Below are 20400 nucleotides of genomic sequence, written 5' to 3' on the forward strand. Positions count from 1 at the left end.
CATGTGTATGGCCGAGGAGCCCATTATCTTGTCGAGGAGGCCACATACTTGGACAGTAAGGCCACGTTAGCTGCACATTGCCAAAGGAGGTTCTGTTGTTGAGAAAAAACTTCAGAGAGAGGGTTAGCCCTGACATGATTGGATGGATGGTGGCTGCCTCCACATTCAATGCATCCCACCAAACCTCCTGACTGCATTTATGTGGAAAAAACCTTTGAACAGTGTTGCTTGGGCCGCTACAACTCACAAAAGGTTTGGGGAGTTATCTGATGGGACATATACTTAAGTGTTAGACTGGACAATCAACAAATGGAGAGCTAAGATTGCCTGAAGGGAGTTATATAATGCGAGAGACACTCCAAAGGGAGAGGTGGGGAATCTGTAGGGAAAATACTGTAATATTAAGAAAAGGAACTGTAATCAAATCCAAAAGAAATATATTCAAGAGCTACTCTTCTTGGACATTGTCGAGGAAGAATTTTTGTGCATCATATTTGTCTATTCATTATTTTTCCTTGTTTTCTTACTATCTTTGGCCCATTAAGGGTGTTGTCACTTCATTGAAGCCTAGCTTTTCAGCCCACTCTTAACAAATTTATTGTGTTGGGTTCTTTAGGTCTTAATCCATTCATCTTTTGGATCATAGAACCAAAGCCCGCCCTTACAATTGGCTTGAGCTTTAGTGAGATCGACGTCCCACCATAGCGGGATTAGGGCAGGACCAGGAGGAGTCTATTGATTGCCAGCGTTAGGATCAGTTCCTCAACCTTGAGCGGAGAAGGGACCGTGAGGTTAGTATGTTAGCAAAACATACTAGTAGGAGCCAATCTCAAGGATGGAGTCACATCTCCCACGAGGAGAACACCAGAAGCTTGCAACTGGAGATTGACTATCTTCGCAGGAGGCTACACTGCGAGCGACGAAGGACTCCCTTAGTCTTTGACCCTTCTTTTGATGACGAGGAAGATGGTAGCTATAGGTTCCCAAGTCTAGGACTCCTCCCAACGAGTCTTTTTCGTACCATGAAGACCGTCACTACGAGCGGAGGAGCAAGAGTTCACCACACAAAGGTCTGGGCAATGATGCTATGAGTAGGACCCTTAACCAGATCTCCAAATCACCGTCTACGCGTAGAATTGAAGGAAGAAGGCTTCCTCGGCGTTTTACTTAGCCAACTTTCACCATGTATAACAGAAGAACGGATCCCGTGGGGCATGTGAGTCACTTCAACCAGAGAATGGCTATACACTCCAAGAGCAAACCCTGATGTGCAAGGTGTTCCCATCCAGCCTGAGCCCTATGGCGATGAGGTGGTTTGACGACTTGAGGGAGGGCTCTATCAACCAATGGAGTGAATTCCCTACCGTACCGGCCGGTACGGCCGGAATTTTTCGCACCGGAGTCCAAACCGGTATAGAAATAGCTGTGATTCGTACCGCCTCAGATACCGGGTTGTACCGGTCTGTTCCGGCCATTTCGGGACATTCCGGCCATTTCGGCCGGAAAAGATATTTCGGATCGGTATAGAACAGAGAATAAAAAGAAAAAGAAAGAAGAAGAAAAAGAAGTATAGAAAGAGAAGAATGGGTTGGCCATACAGTGCCTAATTTGTGGGTTCTGATCTGTGCTCCAAATCTTTCATTTTTCCTTCTAAAACATATTCTTATTTGGAACTTGTTCAGCCTCCGTAGCAGCTTGTCACTACAGCTTCTTCTTTCTTCTCCTTCTTCTCCGTTACTTTCCCTTTTTTGCTTCTTGATATCTCCACTAGCAATGCATGACAACTTTGTGCTTTTGAGTATTTTAAAATTTCTCATTAAACTGTGTCAGATGGTTAGGTAGGAGTTGGAGTGGTGTGGGATTAAAGCACATTTGCCTACATCTTTTGAGAAGTCACGTGTGCATCTTTTATTTTTTAATTATTATAAAAATACTATTTATGTTAATATATTGGAGTAATGTATAATGACTAATATATTAAACTTATGAACTCATCAAAAAAAAAAANCCTGCTTTTATGGGTGGGAGGCTACGCTTGGTGAACTTAAATTGGGGATATAAATACTTGTTTGAACCGCTGGGCTTCCTTATTTGTGCGCTCGCGAACTTTGGTGCGCATACCTTGAATCTGATTCAACTTCCACACTGCCCGAGGAGGATCTCTACATTTCTGTAAGTCTTCCCCTCTCAGTAGCACAAAATTTTCTTTGATCCTACTCTTTCTTTCCTTCTTTCGGATCCTTTAGTCGTTGCTAGGAATGGGTAAGTTTAAGAAGCTGGTTGAGTCCGACGAGATGATGAAGAAATTCATTGCCGATTATGGGATACCCAGTAATGTGGGTTTGAGGTATTGTGAGGAAGGGGAGTGGCGTATTAAGAGAAATGAGGGTGAGGTTGTGATCCCCATAGTCGCCTTCGTAGAGGGAGGGATGAGAATCCCTATGAGGCCAGTGACGAGCGGATACCTTAGGCATTTTCGACTGGCTCCTACCTAGTGTGCTGTTAATATATTTAGAATACTAGGGTGTGTAGACACCTTGAACGAGAAAATGGGGTTGAGATTAACTCACCATGACATAAACTGGTGCTACAACCTTCAGCACTTGAGGGGTAAAACGTATTATATGAAGACGAGGGATGATAGGGTCCGACTTATCCAGTGCCTTCCCGATTCTAATAAGGGGTTGACTCAAGATTTCTCATTGTGCGGGGGAATGGCACGACGGTCTCCACTGCCCGACAGTAGAGGGAGAGCCAAGTAGGGTATTCGAAGTAGGGGGCGGTCCAGATTCTTGTATTATTTTTTGTTGCGTATCTGTTTTAATTGATTAATCACAGGAGCTTTGTTTCAGTTTCTGCAGATCCGCACGCCTTTGCGCGTCATTTTCACCTGGTCAACAAGAGGATTTGGAACCCGTTCTTAGGGCGGAACTCTTTCTAAACGAGGCTGATAACCAGGTTAGAGCCGCCCACCACATCCTCAGATGTGACCCAGCCCAGAAGTAGTTCCCGGTCCCAAAGCACGTTATTAGGGCTCGTGATCCTTGGCTTAGGCAAATTACTGTGGTAGAGGATGGTTTTGCATTTTTTGAAGGATCATATACTCGGAAGGCATTCCGTTGGCGGGTTCTTCTCATCTCGTCAAGCAACAGAGACCGAGGAGGGAAACCTGAGGAGGCAAGGGAGGTGGTCGAACTGAGTTCGTCCAAGGAAGAATTTAGTGTGTTTAACCTAACTGATCAGTCCGAAGATCCTCCAGTGACTTGGGAGACCCCATTTGTCTGAAGCCGATCTTCAGCCCCAAGGGTTGGTATTAAGCCGAGATGGGTTTAAAGAGACATCCCCAAAAGCCTTCTTGACCTGCTTGAGGGCAACTCGAGAAGGGCGTGCAAGAGAGTCACAGCCCAAGTCCCCATCACTTCTGCCCCAGCCTTTGCCTATGCACACTAGGTCGTCCTTAATTCCTCCAATCTCAGTTCCTCAATCTGAGTCTCCCGACCTAAAAAAGAAGAGATCTTTAAGGGCAAGGACCCAGTGGATGGGGGCAAATCCCATTTCGCCAGAGGAAGGTGGAATCCCCCGCCTTCCAAACAACTGAGGCTCGGTGGTCAACGTAAAGGAAAAGAGATCGCCCAACAGTCCGAGGCCCACGCTTGGCTGCCCGCTGCCATGCTCCATGGTCAACCCTTGATGGATGACGCAACAATCCGAGAATCCGAGGAGGCGAGGGGGCTCTCGTAGCCGACGCCCTAGAGAAGTCTCTTCTCCTTCCCGCCGACATGGAAGCTTGGGAGCATGAGCGGGCCAGAGGTTGCCTTAGCCTTAAGAGATATCTAGGCATGGTGGGTCCCTTGGTACTAGTTTACTCTTATTCAAATTTATTGCTCAGCACCCTTCCCTTCTCTTTACGGTGCACTTGCTTTTGTTGGCAGGCTGTCCAGGCCGTTTTCAGGCTGGACGATGAGGTCAACGGCTGGAGTAACACTTTAGCGCAGGAGCGTGACAAGTTTTGAAAGCTGCAGTACCCTTAAGAGGTCTGAGGTAGATCTAAAAAAGGCAATCGAAAAGCTGGAGGAGATGACAAAGGCTAGAGATAATGCGGCCTCTGACCTAGCCACGGCTACGAAGCATGCCGGGGATCAGACAAGGCGCTTGCAGGATGTCGAGGGCCACCTACGAACTGCTAAGAAGGTATGCCGCCGACCTGAAGAAAAAGTTAGCCGAGGAATCAGCCGCGAGCGCGAGGGGCATTGCCGAGCATGCAGGGACGAGGCTGTGAGGGCAAAGACGAGGCGGTTTTTGCGAGAATAGACGCTGAGCGCTCTGTAGAACAGGTGGAAGAGGAGGCTTTTGCCGAGGGGGTGGGTAAGACTAAAGCCCTTAAAGCTCAGTTCCTACAGTGTGTAGGCGCTTCTGTTGTGAGACATGGCATAAAGCCTTAACCAAAGGGAGTTGGTGTCTCGTTCCGACCTCAGGAGGGCAGAAAGAGTATATTACCCCTCGCATTTGCGAGGTTGTCCCTGTTGCCTCCGAGGAGGGGTCTACTTGGTTAAGAGAGATTGTATCGAAAAGCCATGGTTGAATATATATATATATATATATAAGTAGTAAAAATTTTGATAATAGGTTTTTAGTTGGAGTATAATTTGAATTTTTAAAACTTAGATGATAAAGCTTTATCTGATTTAAATAATTTTTAAATTTAGTATGATGCAACTTGAGGGGGGAAAAAAGTGGGTTGAGTGGGATTTAAGTTTAAAAATTTTTTATAATAAAATTTTAGTTTGAATAGAATTTAAATTTCTTGAAATTTAAATGATAAAGTTTTACCTAAATTAAACATTTGTTAAATATAATCCATTAATTAAGGAAATATATCCTAACAAAAAATATATAATTAACTAGTATTATGCCCGTGCAATGCACGGTTTAATAAAAAATCATGTGTAAACAAAAGAAAATAAAAATTTTAATTTAATTAAAATTAAATAATAAAATTGTGGGACACAAGAATTTAGGTAAGGTACTTGTGCCACGTGCCATGTGTATGGCCGAGGAGCCTATTATCTTGTCGAGGAGGCCACATGCTTGGACAGTAAGGCCACGTTAGCTGCACATTGCCAAAGGAGGTTCTATTGTTGAGAAAAAACTTCAGAGAGAGGGTTAGCCTTGACATGATTGGATGGATGGTGGCTGCCTCCACATTCAATGCATCCCACCAAACCTCCTGACTGCATTTATGTGGAAAAAACCTTTGAACAGTGTTGCTTGGGCCGCTACAACTCACAAAAGGTTTGGGGAGTTGTCTGATGGGACATATACTTAAGTGTTAGACTGGACAATCAACAAATGGAGAGCTAAGATTGCCTGAAGGGAGTTATATAATGCGAGAGACACTCCAAAGGGAGAGGTGGGGAATCTGTAGGGAAAATACTGTAATATTAAGAAAAGGAACTGTAATCAAATCCAAAAGAAATATATTCAAGAGCTACTCTTCTTGGACATTGTCGAGGAAGAATTTTTGTGCATCATATTTGTCTATTCATTATTTTTCCTTGTTTTCTTACTATCTTTGGCCCATTAAGGGTGTTGTCACTTCATTGAAGCCTAGCTTTTCAGCCCACTCTTAACAAATTTATTGTGTTGGGTTCTTTAGGTCTTAATCCATTCATCTTTTGGATCATAGAACCAAAGCCCGCCCTTACAATTGGCTTGAGCTTTAGTGAGATCGACGTCCCACCATAGCGGGATTAGGGCAGGACCAGGAGGAGTCTATTGATTGCCAGCGTTAGGATCAGTTCCTCAACCTTGAGCGGAGAAGGGACCGTGAGGTTAGTATGTTAGCAAAACATACTAGTAGGAGCCAATCTCAAGGATGGAGTCACATCTCCCACGAGGAGAACACCAGAAGCTTGCAACTGGAGATTGACTATCTTCGCAGGAGGCTACACTGCGAGCGACGAAGGACTCCCTTAGTCTTTGACCCTTCTTTTGATGACGAGGAAGATGGTAGCTATAGGTTCCCAAGTCTAGGACTCCTCCCAACGAGTCTTTTTCGTACCATGAAGACCGTCACTACGAGCGGAGGAGCAAGAGTTCACCACACAAAGGTCTGGGCAATGATGCTATGAGTAGGACCCTTAACCAGATCTCCAAATCACCGTCTACGCGTAGAATTGAAGGAAGAAGGCTTCCTCGGCGTTTTACTTAGCCAACTTTCACCATGTATAACAGAAGAACGGATCCCGTGGGGCATGTGAGTCACTTCAACCAGAGAATGGCTATACACTCCAAGAGCAAACCCTGATGTGCAAGGTGTTCCCATCCAGCCTGAGCCCTATGGCGATGAGGTGGTTTGACGACTTGAGGGAGGGCTCTATCAACCAATGGAGTGAATTCCCTACCGTACCGGCCGGTACGGCCGGAATTTTTCGCACCGGAGTCCAAACCGGTATAGAAATAGCTGTGATTCGTACCGCCTCAGATACCGGGTTGTACCGGTCTGTTCCGGCCATTTCGGGACATTCCGGCCATTTCGGCCGGAAAAGATATTTCGGATCGGTATAGAACAGAGAATAAAAAGAAAAAGAAAGAAGAAGAAAAAGAAGTATAGAAAGAGAAGAATGGGTTGGCCATACAGTGCCTAATTTGTGGGTTCTGATCTGTGCTCCAAATCTTTCATTTTTCCTTCTAAAACATATTCTTATTTGGAACTTGTTCAGCCTCCGTAGCAGCTTGTCACTACAGCTTCTTCTTTCTTCTCCTTCTTCTCCGTTACTTTCCCTTTTTTGCTTCTTGATATCTCCACTAGCAATGCATGACAACTTTGTGCTTTTGAGTATTTTAAAATTTCTCATTAAACTGTGTCAGATGGTTAGGTAGGAGTTGGAGTGGTGTGGGATTAAAGCACATTTGCCTACATCTTTTGAGAAGTCACGTGTGCATCTTTTATTTTTTAATTATTATAAAAATACTATTTATGTTAATATATTGGAGTAATGTATAATGACTAATATATTAAACTTATGAACTCATAAAAAAAAAAAATTTTAACTTATGCAAAAATATGTAAATTTTAAGTATTTATGATATAAAGCGGTAACTCCGAAACGGTACACCGATATCAATCGGCACTGAAATATTTCATTTTTTTAACTAAACCGAAACGGTCTCCGATACGGTATTGACTCCTTTGCTATCAACTCTTTTAAAGAGCTTACTCGAGCGTTTGGGGCAAAGTTTTCCTCTAAATTGGCTTAAAAGAATCTCTTACTACACACTATGTGAAGATATGTTCATAAAATTATCCACATTTATAAATCACGACTCATTAGATAAACTCTATCCTTTAGGACATAACTTACATTTATAAAGCCTTCGTCTAATTATCCTTAATCACTTAAACAAATATAAATAAGTGGTGTGATCAAATATTGTTCTGCATCATTCACATTAAACACTATTGAGTATTGATGCTATTACAAAAATGTATATTGCAACCTTTGCTCCCTCTTCATGCACACAAACGCCCTTTTAATCTTCTCTTCACGCACGTTTGAACATGTTGATATTGTTATTGATATTCAATAGAATCAATACCATGTCATTTGTAGGTGGAACATCCCTTAATAGAACCCAAAAATAACAATAAAGGTTTAAAAATAAATGATTACCCTAGAATCAATTCTTTATAAATAGCAACTGGATGAAATATCATCTTAATTGCAAAGACATCTCAATCTTCATCCGTCATAAATATCAGATAGAAAAATAAAAATGTATATACTATAAAGCTTTGCCCTTAGCTTCTTACAACCAAATAAAGTTCAATGGAAATCACCACAGTTTTCATTTTTTATTTTTTTTTTGGATAAGTTTATCTAGCAAAGCTTACAGTTAATTGTCCAAACAAATTGGAGATACCCTGAAAATTTTCAAATAGGCACGTTGCACTGCAGGTTGAGGCTGAAATACTTAGAAGAGTTTTCTATATTCATCTGCCTCTTGCGACATCTCCTCAGGGTTTCTGTCCTTTCTTTCCTTATCTAAGTCAAGCTTTTGCTTTAATTCTTTCTCCTTCTCATCTATCTAAACCATGAACAACAAGAAGGCAAATACATAAATAGAAAAAGTTAATGCATAAACAATGGAGAGTAAGCACTAAAGCAAGTTTTCCATCTTACAGCATCATAGATCTCATCATTGTTCTCAAAGTCATTAACTTTGCGTGGCAGGATGTGGACATGAACATGGGGTACTGTCTGTCCTGCCTGGGGCCCGTCCTAGGGTTTTAACAAAGATGACACACAAGTTAGTCCGCTTGTGTCTAGCTTATTTGTTAGCTTTTAGCTTTTATAAACAACTTTTTAAAACCTTACTTTTTCTTACTTTTTAAAGGTACAAGAATGCTTTAACACACTTTTAGTGAAAAGCCTAAATAAGTTGATTCCAAACGCACAAGTTTCAAAAGACAAATTGAGCAGCAGTAAGCAGGTGGGGAGGCATGAATATGAACATGAGTTACTGTCTAATAACAAACATCATACTTTTAAATCAAGCACACATAAATCAGGTGATGTTTGCTGTCGTACATATTGACCACAGGTCCATATCACATAAATTAACAGAATACTATGAAAATACCATAAGAGTTTAACTAGTACTGATGATCATAGGAAGATGTATCCTAGACACATCGTTAGATTTGAAGAGATCAACAGCACCAGGATGGTTTGAACATTTTATGTGTTCATACATAGTAAACAAGATCAAGCATGCCTGCATGTGGTTACGAGATGTCAAGTAATCACATGGTCAACCGATGCTTCCAGTCCAGGATCATCAGGGAACACAGAAATAACTTGATCTAACATATAAGAGTAATGTCAATAACAAACTAAAAGATTTTACTTGTTCATACGTGTTCACACCAACAGTCCCGTAGGCATCACAATGCTCACACAATAACGTGTATGTAATGGAAACATGGGAATGAAGGAAAGGGTAAACAATTAAAAGGGAAAGGAAATGTGATAAATCATCTAGATGTCACAGCCACATGATTCTATTCTGGTGAGGAAAACGATAAGGGCGAGAACTAGCATGCACATTTCATGGGTTTCAAACGGGCAAACTGATGGGCAAAATATACTATAAACGATGTCCTACAAGTTATGTAGCAAATAACCAACACTCAGATGATATATGGGGAAAAAAAAAGAATTAAGTGATATTAAAATACAAATAATTAGCTGACTTCAAGCAACTGCCTTACTTGGATTGTGAATGTGAGAGATGATGCTTTGTGGTAGCACTCAAGCTGACTGCCAATCTTCTGTGCTGTAAGCCATAAATCACTAGTCTCATCAACAGTGAGATCAACAAAGCGCTTAACTTCACGCCTTGGGCAGACAAGCACATGTACATAATGTCAAGTCAACCTTGAATACTGAACCACATTAAGATTATAGATCCACAGTTAATACTGTGAAGTGCTTAAAGTTAACCAATTTAAACACCCCCCCCCTTTCTGGGGCTCTAAAGCAGCCCAAAAAGGGGACCTGAATATCAAGATAAAGAGATGTGTGGGATGCCTTTTTCTTTTAACTTGATTATATTGAACAGAAAGCATTCAATCTGACACAGTTCGGTAGTCATTAAATGTTTCATTAAGTTTCTGAATCTCAAGACAACTCCTATATGTTTTTATTTTTATTTTAATTAGTCCTATATGTATATAAATGCATTCCATATACAAAGTTACAAAGATGTTCCTATCAATCAATTTATAATTTTTATTGATGCATGTGAACCAAATGGGAGTTGAACCCACAACCTCACCCTCCATCCCATTATTATGCTAAGGGAACTGCCATTTGAGTCAGGGCTCATTAGCCTATCAATCATTTTTCAAACCCATTATGCAGAAAAACAACAGTTTGCATATCACATCCTTAAAATGCATTAATTGCAGAATGCCAAATGACAGGCATTGCATCAATCCAGCATGACTGGCTTATTTTCCAAAAAAACATTAAGGCACTACAATTAATTTTCCTAATGTAAATCTAGTCATGAACATTAAACAATGCTTGAATCAATCCCAAGTTCCCAACATAAAATTCTAATGTGGAGGAGGAAAGGATATGACCTGCAAAGGAAAAGAAAAGCAAATCACAAGAAAAAGAGAGTAAGAATCTTAAAGAAAAGAAAATCACAAGAAAAAGAGAGTAAGAATCTTAGTATGGAAACGTGAGAACAGTTCAAGGCATTTCCGTGGGGGGAAAATCTATGTTACATCAATGAGATAATATGGAACAGAGCATTATATATATATATATATATTAAAGTTAGGCAATGGACAAAAGGGGCAAAGAGCATTTAGACATGCTATAAGCAAATAAAGTAAATTGGACAAAAACAATGAGACTAACACGGGGGAAAAGAAAGATATTAAAAAAGAAACATGAGGGTTGCATAAATGTATACACGCAAACTCACACACACACACACACAAAGTTTTCTAATGTTTTGAGAATAACCAAATATATAAAGGGTTGTCTAATTGTCAATTAATGTGATATAGATTTAGCAGGTAAGTAGTAGAAGAGAGAACAAAGTATTAAAGGTTTCTTCTTGTGGGATGTGAAAGATTGACCCAACTAGACAAGGAAAGCTGGGGAGTAGTTAATTTATGAGGATTTTAAATGCTTATAAAATTTTGACAAGCATCCTACTAAAGGTTGTTTCTTTGATATTCTATATATTATAGTTTTTAGCATTGTCAAGACAGCATCGCCAAATTTTAAATTATAAAAAAAAAAAAAAAAAAAATCAAAAGATCAAATTAATTGTGGAGGGATGCTCTTCAAAATTTTTGTATGAATTTAGCATTGTCAAGACAGCATCGCCAAATTTTAAAATAAAAAAAAAAAAAAAAAAAAAATCAAAAGATCAAATTAATTGTGGAGGGATGCTCTTCAAAATTTTTGTATGATGTGCCTCTTATTGATATATTCATTTGCTTCATTCAATGACCCTAGTGTTTGCGTTTGTGTTTCCCTTGAAGTTTAGTGGGTGTTTCCAACTTCTTTCTCCTAGTAATTTCTTCATTAGTACTATTTAGGGTTAGAGTCGTTAGACTCTCAAGAAAGACATGCTTTGGAAGCCTTCTCCCTTTGTTTTTTTGTTTGTTTATTTTTTTATAAGTATTATTATTAAGAAATGATAAAGCCTTCTCCCTTCGTTAAAGGTATTAGTATACATGAAACACCTTTTTAGATTCACCCCGTTGTTGTAATGATTGAGTTCATACATTTTGACTGGGAACATAGTAGTGGATGAATGGCTATTATTATCAACTTGATGTAGTATCAAGAGAAATTTTACTTTTTTAAAAAAGGTCATATCCAATGCATGAGGCTCCCTCTTCTAAGGGGTCTAGGAGAGGTGGTTGGTAGGTAACCTTATCCCAATTTTCAAGATGCTGATTCTTGGACTTGAACCCACAACACATAGCTGGGGCAGGGGAAAAAACTGTCAAATGCTAATTGTTTTCTTGCTGAAATATAGCAACAAAATAATCTTGGAATCAAGGAGTCATTGTCAAATTAAAGTGACAAGAATTTTTGCTCAATGGTTATTAGGTATGCCTACAGCTAGATCAAATGATTTTATTTATTTTTGGATAAGTAATGAAAATATATTTTTTGATAAGTAAGTAACACAAATTTATTGATCAATATAGAATCACTCATGTACACCAGGGGTGTACTCGGGGAGCAGTACAATCAATTTTTCAAATTACAATTCTCAAGCATATCTAATAAAGTAGAACAAGGAAGAGATTCAAAAGCCACATCCAGTAAAGTATGAAAAAAAAGAGATTAAACCGTTTTGCAGATCAAATGTTTAAATTGGTTATACCAAGGAGTCGTCTAAGTTCCTACTCCCCGAATAAAATACCTTTGTTTTACAACTTGAATGCAGCAATGCAATAAGAAATCCAACGCCAAAAGTTACATGGTGAAAGCTAGTTTGGCATGCTAAGGTCATCTCTAAACAAAAATTTATAGTGTTGAGTAACCATCAAGAACAGATTTTTGAAAAAAAATTGTCTAGTTCAGTGGGGCTATAATGGAGATATATTTTGCATTTACTGCTGAGTTGGGTTGGGATCATCTATGCCATGAATGTCGCTTTTCAATAAGAGTTTATAAGAAGATTCTTCTATTGTGTTTAATCAAATGGAAAATAGGCACTTGGGAATTGGGATATGAGAATTACAGCGAGCCAGTACAACTTTAAAGGAAAGAGTTTTCAAGTTATTCTTTTGAGGAATTGATCTTGCCCATAAACATATTTGCCAATCTTTTTTAATGGGCAACATACTGTATATACAAGAAATCATGTTGGGATTCTTAAAGATGAAGAATTGCTTTTTCAAAGACCTTGTCAAGGAAGAGACAAGAAATGTTTTGACAAGCCTTTGAAAAGACCTTCTCAAGCTAGGAAACTTCATAGATAATGGAATGTGGCTTTCCTAAAAATTGAACAAAATTTCATTCCTAATAGGATGCAAGTCTAAAAAGGTTGATATCGATGAAGACAGTAAACACAAACAAACAAACAAACAAACATACTCATTCACTCTAAACGATGAAAATACAATATGGGTCTGTGTAAAAATAGCAAAGAAGAGGTGGGAAGGCATGTACCAGGAACGGCAGGACGAAGATTAACAAAGGCGTAGGAGAGTTGGGTGGAGTAGAACACTTCGTTTTGGTGTATCTTGTAAGGTCCGAACATGTAGTGCTCTGAAGAAGACATCTGTTTTTCATTTTGCAGATCAATGAATTTAATAGATTGATTTTTGATGATGGAAGTTGAGGAAACAATAATATAGTATGTAAGGAATAAAAATTGATTATAGTACTACTTGCCTTGATGTTGGTGGTGGTGGAGATGGGTCGGAGCACACTTGTGTGTGTAATGAACCAACCTGGTCTGGAAGCGAGAGACAGAGAAGGCAGCAGCGTATGCTTTAACATTTACTCACCAGGTTATGGGTATTTAGAGCAATTTTCTTTGAATTAAATAAAATTTGGGTTAAGTTTTGTAACCTACGGCCAATGGGAAGAAACTAGTCTCCTAGAGCTTTTTCTATCCTTTTGATAACAATGAATCCCCTACGCATTGGGATATTAGAAGAGGAAATTTTCCAAGAGGTTTACAAGAGATTTCGAACCAATAAACTTATAGATATAGTAAGGTTTTAAGAATTACTAAGAGTGTTCACATTAGTGGAGTTAAAAATTTAGCTATTTCGCACTACAAAAAATTATTTTATCTATTTTACCTACTCACTTTACAAAACATGCTGCAACAGTGGATCTATTTTAGCTTTCAACAAAAAAATAATAATATAAACATCACAATAAAATAATATATCTACTATAATAAAATAATGTATCCACTACAATAAACAATAATCACAACCACCTGTAACCGCTATCACTGCCACTACTGCCGCTGCCGCCGCTGCTGCTACCAACTCTTCCACCGCCACCGTAATTGCTACCCAAAAAAATTTACCAATTGTGAACCGTGAGTCTGAGGATACAAAACAAAAAATTAATATTTTATTCTCTCTCTCTCTCTCTCTCTCTCTCTCTCTCAATAAAAAAAAAAAAAACCCCTATTCTCTTTCCTCAGTCTCTATCACTTCTCTTTCTCTTCAGTCACCGGTCTTAACTCTCAACCTTTCTCCCCCTCTCAAATCAGCTCTCTCTTTCTCCCTCTCTCATATCAGCTCTCTCAAACCTTGCTCTGTGTAGATTAGCAATGGTTGAGCATGGTGGGTCTATGGAGGTGACCTTGGTCCATGTAGATCGGTGGTGGCTGAGCATGGTGGGTCTGTAGAGGTGTTGTGGTTTGGGTCTATGGATTCGGTCCGTGTAGATTGGTGGTGGTGGTGGGTTTGCTCATTAGTGGGGTTTTTTTTTTTTTTTTTTTTTAGATGGGTTTGGTGTAGTGGTAGTGGTGGGTTTGCTCATTAGTGGGGTTTTTTTTTTTTTTTTTTTTAGATGGGTTTGGTGATTGGTGGTAGTGGGTTGATGGTGTTGGTTTTGGTTTTGGTTGTGTTGATGGTGGTGTGGGTTTAATGGGTTTTGGGGTTGCTTTGGTTGTTGTTGGTGGTTGTTCATGGTGGATTTATGGGTTTAGCGGTGGTGGATTTGTGGGTTTTTGGGTGTTGGAGGTGGTGGTGGTGTGTGTATGGTGTTGGAGAGGTTGCTAATTTATTTTTATTTTTTGTGATTGTTGGGGTGTGTGTGGTGGTGAGGTGGTGGTGGGTGACTGAGCTCCTCTTTCTCATGTGGTGGTTGTTGGAGAGATGGAGACAAAGAAGATAGGAAAGAGAAAGATGGGAGAAGATGTGGTGGTGGTGGGGTTGTCGTGGTCGGGGCTGGGTTTGTGGCGACGTTGGTCAGGGGGGCGGCGGCGTGAGAGGTTTGAAAGTTGAGAGAGAGAGAGAGTTGAGAGATTGTGAGAGTTCTGAGAAGAAAAGAAAAAGAAAAACAAAGAAAAGAAAGGAAAAAATAATATTTTAATCGGGTTGGGAATAATTTTTTTTTTAGCTCTCAGTTACAGTGCACATCTATATACCTTTAGCTCCACTGTTGCATGATTATTTTTGGTGTTTTGGTGGAGCTAAAATAGCTATATAGCTATTTAGCTCCACTACTGCAAGTGCTCTATAAGCCAATCTCTTGAAGTTAACTCCTAGAGCTCTCACATTAGTCAATGTATTTTATACAATCAATTAGAAAAATCACTCACATTAGTCTATATGTTTTTATACAGTTGTGTGAAGTGATAGCATTCTTTTTAGATTGTGCAAAAAATTTTGTCTATTTTAGTATAAATATTTACTTTTTTTCTATTTTAAATACTCAATTTTCAAAACACTCCATCAGATTATTTATTTTAGACTACATTTTATTAAAAAATATATATTGATGATGTATGGGATCAGTTAGTTGAACACTTCGGCTTCGGTGGACCACAGCACTAGCGGAGGCCTACAAAGAGAGAAAGCAGTCAAAGGGTGACCGGTGTGAGCCGGCCAAACACCCTCCGATGATGAAGTTAGTTTTTCTTCTAATGGAGTTCTAACTTTACTCAACGTAAAATCCCAGAAATTTCTCATACCTTTGCGTGGTGAAGACCGGGCCTTATATAGCGTACCCTAGGGCGGTTACTAGTTTAATAACTTCCCCCAGAATCTCGGAATTCGGACATAACCTCCTCAATGGTTACAAAAAGTCATAACCATCATCGGAAGTTACATGTAGTAGAGGGATTCGTGGCGATGAACGCGGGTTGATGAACCGCTACGAGGTTCGCCGAGTATTCGTGTAGTCGTCCATGTGCTCTGCGCATGGACGACTCTTTGTCGTGTCGTGTGGTCGTCCATGCACCTTGTGCATGGACGACTCTCTCGACTTGATTCCCTGGATTGATCAATTGCCCAACATTCCAAGGACGTGGTACCTGGACGAATTGAAGATGGCCTAATGGCCTGATGTTTGGCTAACCGCAACTCTCTGGACGACCCGTCTGGACGAACCATAGATATGATTTTTGGTTATATCATTCATATATATATATATATATATTTATTTAATTGTTTATCTTTCTTAATAAAATAGATAATTAAATGTGATTGTTTTTGAAGAGTGATGGTGTAAAATAGAAAAAAAAAAAAAAAAAAAAAAAAAGAAAGAAAGAAAGAAAGAAAGAAAAGAAAAGAAAAGGTTCTTATGCTAAATAGACATAAGTTTTTGCATGAGTGGATGTGAATGCTCTTGGAGGATGAGACTCACTATTTGACTTGCTGGCTTCAGTTTTTGAGGCAAGAGACCTACCGACACCTTACTGCTTTGATCAAGTCAATTCCAGTTCAAGTGACTTCGGGTTGGATAGTTCGGGCATGTGACAAATTGGTTTGGAAAGCCCTAAGTTTTGTCATAAAGTTAGGATCATGGTTTTAAAAATTGTACTAGATAGGCCAGTACAAATAGGAACCAACCACTGATTTGGTCCGGTAAAAAGCATTATAACTGGTCAAAACGGGTAAAAAAATTGGGTAAAACCAGGAACTGGGCTTGAAATCGATTCTTTGACCGGTTTGGTTTTTAAAACCATCGTTAGGACACAATTTCCTTATATAAAAATAAATAAAAATAATATAATACATTTAAATGTAAACTCTTAATTAATTAATGGGTAAATTATGTATTTGGTCCGTATCCTTTACACTATATTTCAATTTGGTTTCTAATCTTTCAATTGTGTCAATTTAGTTCCTAACTTTCTAGTGTCACATGACTTTAATCTTTACCGTTATCTCTTGGATGAAAATTTCTAACATGGCAAACGATCAAAATAAAAAATTAGTTTATTGTTGTAGGGGTGGTAGGCGCAGTAGTGCATATCTATGTATATATTGGGCCGGGGGCTCAATCCGAGGACATTAAGTACTTTGAGGACAGGGAAACACTGTCAGAGGAGTCCGTGTTAATGAATGAAGAGGTGAGGTATGGTCATTAGAGTCCAAAAAAGTGATCTGAGGAGGAATGCTTTCTTGGCTAAACAAAGCCGAGTTAGAATATGCGGTCTGACATCAAGAGCAACGTTCTGGACAACTCCATTGATGAGGATAAGTATCAGGAAGGAACATGATAGAGGGAGGTTATGAAATATCTAAGGGAAAACTGCTATCACTGCATTAAATGTTCTGCATCTAATTCTCTGGCCGCATTAATGAGGAAGTGATACTTGAACAGTAGTTTTCAGCCTCACAGCTACTCTCCAAAGGCTTCAGGAAGGTGCTGATATGACAATGATTAAGACTGACAATCTAATCTACATGTGGAGGGCAGGGATGAAAGAAGGAAGATAATATAAAATAGAAGGGATGCCCTAAGAGAAAAGGATCGGAGAATTGAGAGAGAAATACTGTAGTAATAAGAATTGTACTTGTAATCAACTTCAAGAATTATATACAAGAACTGATCTCCTCGGACTGTACCAATGACGATTTTCTTAGACAAAATTAGTCTATTTTACTTTATTGTCATTTGGATCCATTATAATAGTTACCAAACTCATTAGAGCCTAACTTTCCAACTCACGTTTTACAAATTCCTTGTATTGGACTCTTGCCTAGATCCTTTTAACTTTTGGGTTTGGAAACCAAATTGCGTCTGGGAACCAAATTGCGTCTTTACAATTGTCATAGCAATTTTCATCTAAAAGATAACAGAAGTGACTAAATTAACACAATTATAAAAGGTTAGAGATTAAATTAACACAATTGAAATGTTACAGATCAAATTAAAATACAGCTTAAAAAGTAAGAACTAAATTCTTAGCCTACCTTTAATTAATATAATATCCAATTTTACAAGTAAGACCGGACCGGAGCCGGTTTTGAAAACAACACTGATAAGGAGGAGATTGTGATGTAATGTAAGAGCGCTCTCTCTCTCTCTCTCCTTTATCTTTTACTTCTCTGGTTAGAACAGGGGGCATCGTTCAGTGCGGTCCAGGAATGGCGTCCTGCAGCAGCTGTGTAATAACTGGAAATACAAATAGATGGAGTATGGCATCTCTTAAATCAGCCCTCCCTCCTTCTTCATTACGCTTCCCAACCATGGCCGCCGCTACTTCATTTCAGTCCAAGCCCAAGCCCAAGTCCAAACTGCTTCTCCGCTCTTTCAATGGCCTCGCTCCTCTTCAGCCCTCTCTCTTCCCAACTTCTTGCCCAGGTACTTTTCATCATTACCCACTTTTTAAATTTTCATTTCCATTGTCTTCACTAGGAGTTTTTTTTTTTTTTTTTTGACAATTACTATGTGATATTCAATTCTTGCGCTCTAGCCTCTAGTTTATTTTGTTTCCTGAGAATTTCAGAGGTAAAAATTGAAAACTTTGCCTGGTTGTGCATTGTGATTTGTTTGTCTTACCCATATAATGAGCAATCTCATTTGATATTTCTTATGTCATTTTTTTAATGTTTTTTATAATCAACTTACTACCAAATAATTTTTCCTGATTGATCATATTCCAACATTGTGTTGATTTCTACATAATTCAAGTCGAAATTGAACACAAATTTTTTTGTTTGTTAATATTTCGCTAAAATGTGTACTTCCAACCAAAGTACTTGAATATTAGCCCGTTCATTTTCCACCTTAGTCCAATTGGATATCCTCAAATATACTTTCAAAACAAAAAAAATGAAGAGAACTAAGAGTCATAACATACTGTAGACAATATTAGAAGGAGAAGAACAAAGGTGTTTACTTTGCTAGAAAGAATAACATAAATAAGAAGATAAATATTAATTGAAAAACAGAAGGGTGTTCTCAATCACTAAAAATAACAACATAAATAATCATATAAAAAAAGAGGTTCTTTATCACTGAAATAATTAAATAACATAAAGCTATGATTCAACTAAAATAGGAGCTATAATTAGAGAAGATGAGGTAGTCTAATAGAAAGAGGGAAAGGGCTATAGGCACTAGTTGTTGATTCAAGAAAAGTGCAAAGGTTGCTTCTTGCCTTGAAGTGTTCTATAGGGTTGTGCTGGGTTTAATCTGCCAGTGGAAATTTCAATTTACCTTCAGTTAGGTGGTCATCTAAGTGTAAAATGTTGCCTCACTCCGGTCTAGTGGCTTAGGTGGTTGGCCAACTTCCCTAATTCCGCTTTGAGTCTCTCTCTCTCTCTCTCTCTCTCAAAGAAACGATTTGGGCAACTTTAGTCATAATTGCACTTTATCACTAATGACTTGCAGTTTGTGCTTATTAATTTTGAGCTGGAACTTGGCTAACTTGTAATTTGTACTTTTGTTGCTTGGCGTAGTGTAATACAAGTCATGGGATATTGTGGGAGAGGGCTAAATAGGAGTGGAAGTGCGTAACTAAGGGATGCTTTAGGATATTATTTTATCTCCTACAAAGCTCCTCTAACCTTGCTGCCACCACCTACTATCCCTCTTTCTTCTGGTGTTTTTGGTTATTTCATTGCTCTTGTGCTCCTATGCCATGAACCATCCAATATGCATATCACTTGTTTAATTTATGGTGACACAAATGTAGTGGGATATAATGATTTGGATGAATCATTGAATTATGCAAGAGAAAGTTGAGGTCTTTTAACAAAGAACTTAGTTGTATACCGACTTCATTGATAATTTTTCAAGGACTGCAAGTCTAACTGCTGTTAAATAAAATGTGGTTATTGTTACTACTGCCCTGTCAAATAACATGTGGTATACCTTAATCCTATAACAGACTATCTATGCAACATTTAGTTCCTCTTCCTGTTGGCTTGAAATACTTTTAAGCACTCGTCTCCTGGTGCAGAATTTACCAGCTTTGGTCATTGTTTTCCCACTATTGGCAATGGGGGTCGAGTCTTTGCTATGAGACATGGGAGGCGAGTACCCAAACTCAATAGGCCCCCTGACCAGCGTAAGGCACTAATTCGGGGCCTCACAACACAGCTCCTTAAACATGGTCGCATCAAGACTACGAGAGCAAGAGCTAGTGCAGTGAGGAAGTATGTTGATAAGATGATCACATTGGCAAAAGATGGATCTCTTCATAAGAGGAGACAAGCTCTGGGCTTCATATATGAGAAGCAGATTGTCCATGCCTTATTTGCTGAGGCTCCGGAAAGGTATGGAGAGAGGAATGGAGGGTATACACGAATTCTCTTTACTTTGCCCCGGCGAGGAGATAATGCTCCTATGGCCTACATTGAGCTTGTCTAGATTTTAAGTATATCTGCATGCAAACTATTACTTGGACCATTATTCTCACTTCATGCTTCTGTTAGGTAATATCTTGTGTAGTAACAAATGATCTAATGAATGGTTATTTGATTCTTGATAATTTTGAAGTTGCAATTTAGTCTTCGTATTGTTTTTCTTCCGCTTGTACGGTGCTTCTTGGCTTATATTGTACGTCTCTTCAGCAGTTATTATTTGTTCCTCAGTTTCTAGTATAGTTCATTATTGTTGCTTTACTTTCTTCTTATACGTTCACTTGTAACATAAAACTCTTTATACATGCATCACATATCCAAATGGATTTTCCCAATTGTATTATAAAGGGTTTTAGTTGAGAAAGTGATCTGCTAATTCTTGGTGTTGATACCTATATCAAATTATAAAGTGATCACCAGTCAACCAAAAAATAAAGGTGAATAAAAAGATTATAAAAAATAGAAGAAGAAAACAAAAGGGAGTTGGGGATGATTTTTCTTTATTCTAATTTTTCATGAAGGGCCATTCCCATAGAACAAAGCAGTTTGACAAGAAGCCCAGC

The 20400-nt window shown here is 38.8% G+C and overlaps 2 protein-coding genes across 3 annotated transcripts; one reads left to right on the top strand and one right to left on the bottom strand.

The window, feature by feature from the left end:
• Positions 1 to 7654: 7654 nt before the first annotated feature.
• On the bottom strand, positions 7655 to 13210 carry LOC112007211 (bifunctional bis(5'-adenosyl)-triphosphatase/adenylylsulfatase FHIT). 2 transcript variants are annotated; one of them, XM_024039520.2, is made up of 5 exons: positions 12942 to 13210; positions 12717 to 12828; positions 9275 to 9339; positions 8184 to 8282; positions 7655 to 8088 (listed from the first exon to the last, which is right to left on the bottom strand). In XM_024039520.2, the coding sequence occupies exons 1-5, from the start codon at positions 13047 to 13049 to the stop codon at positions 7975 to 7977; spliced, it is 498 nt and encodes a 165-aa protein (XP_023895288.1). In that variant the 5' UTR covers positions 13050 to 13210; the 3' UTR covers positions 7655 to 7974. The 2 variants fall into 2 exon arrangements, with proteins under 2 accessions (XP_023895288.1, XP_023895287.1); XM_024039519.2 differs by having other exon boundaries at positions 9275 to 9421; positions 12715 to 12828; positions 12942 to 13209.
• Positions 13211 to 17491: 4281 nt separating this feature from the next.
• LOC112007253 (large ribosomal subunit protein bL17c) lies at positions 17492 to 19965 on the top strand. Its single transcript, XM_024039577.2, has 2 exons — positions 17492 to 17831; positions 19435 to 19965. Exons 1-2 carry the CDS (start codon positions 17615 to 17617, stop codon positions 19842 to 19844), a joined length of 627 nt encoding a protein of 208 aa, XP_023895345.1. The 5' UTR covers positions 17492 to 17614; the 3' UTR covers positions 19845 to 19965.
• Positions 19966 to 20400: the final 435 nt, after the last annotated feature.

The sequence above is a fragment of the Quercus suber genome, unplaced genomic scaffold (assembly GCF_002906115.3).
Source record: "Quercus suber isolate HL8 unplaced genomic scaffold, Cork oak 2.0 scaffold_570, whole genome shotgun sequence".
In the NCBI taxonomy this organism is placed as follows: Eukaryota; Viridiplantae; Streptophyta; class Magnoliopsida; order Fagales; family Fagaceae; genus Quercus; species Quercus suber.

Bases quoted from the DNA above. Each gene is read 5' to 3' on its own strand.
- LOC112007253 (XM_024039577.2), top strand. From the start codon at position 17,615: ATGGCGTCCTGCAGCAGCTGTGTAATAACTGGAAATACAAATAGATGG. The intron at 17,832-19,434 runs GTACTTTTCATC...CTCCTGGTGCAG, and splicing joins CTTCCCAACTTCTTGCCCAG to AATTTACCAGCTTTGGTCAT.
- LOC112007211 (XM_024039519.2), bottom strand. From the start codon at position 13,049: ATGTTAAAGCATACGCTGCTGCCTTCTCTGTCTCTCGCTTCCAGACCA. The intron at 9,422-12,714 runs ACATGCCTTCCC...TGACATTATGTA, and splicing joins TTCGTCCTGCCGTTCCTGGT to CATGTGCTTGTCTGCCCAAG. The intron at 8,089-8,183 runs GTAAGATGGAAA...TTCATGGTTTAG, and splicing joins ATGATGAGATCTATGATGCT to ATAGATGAGAAGGAGAAAGA.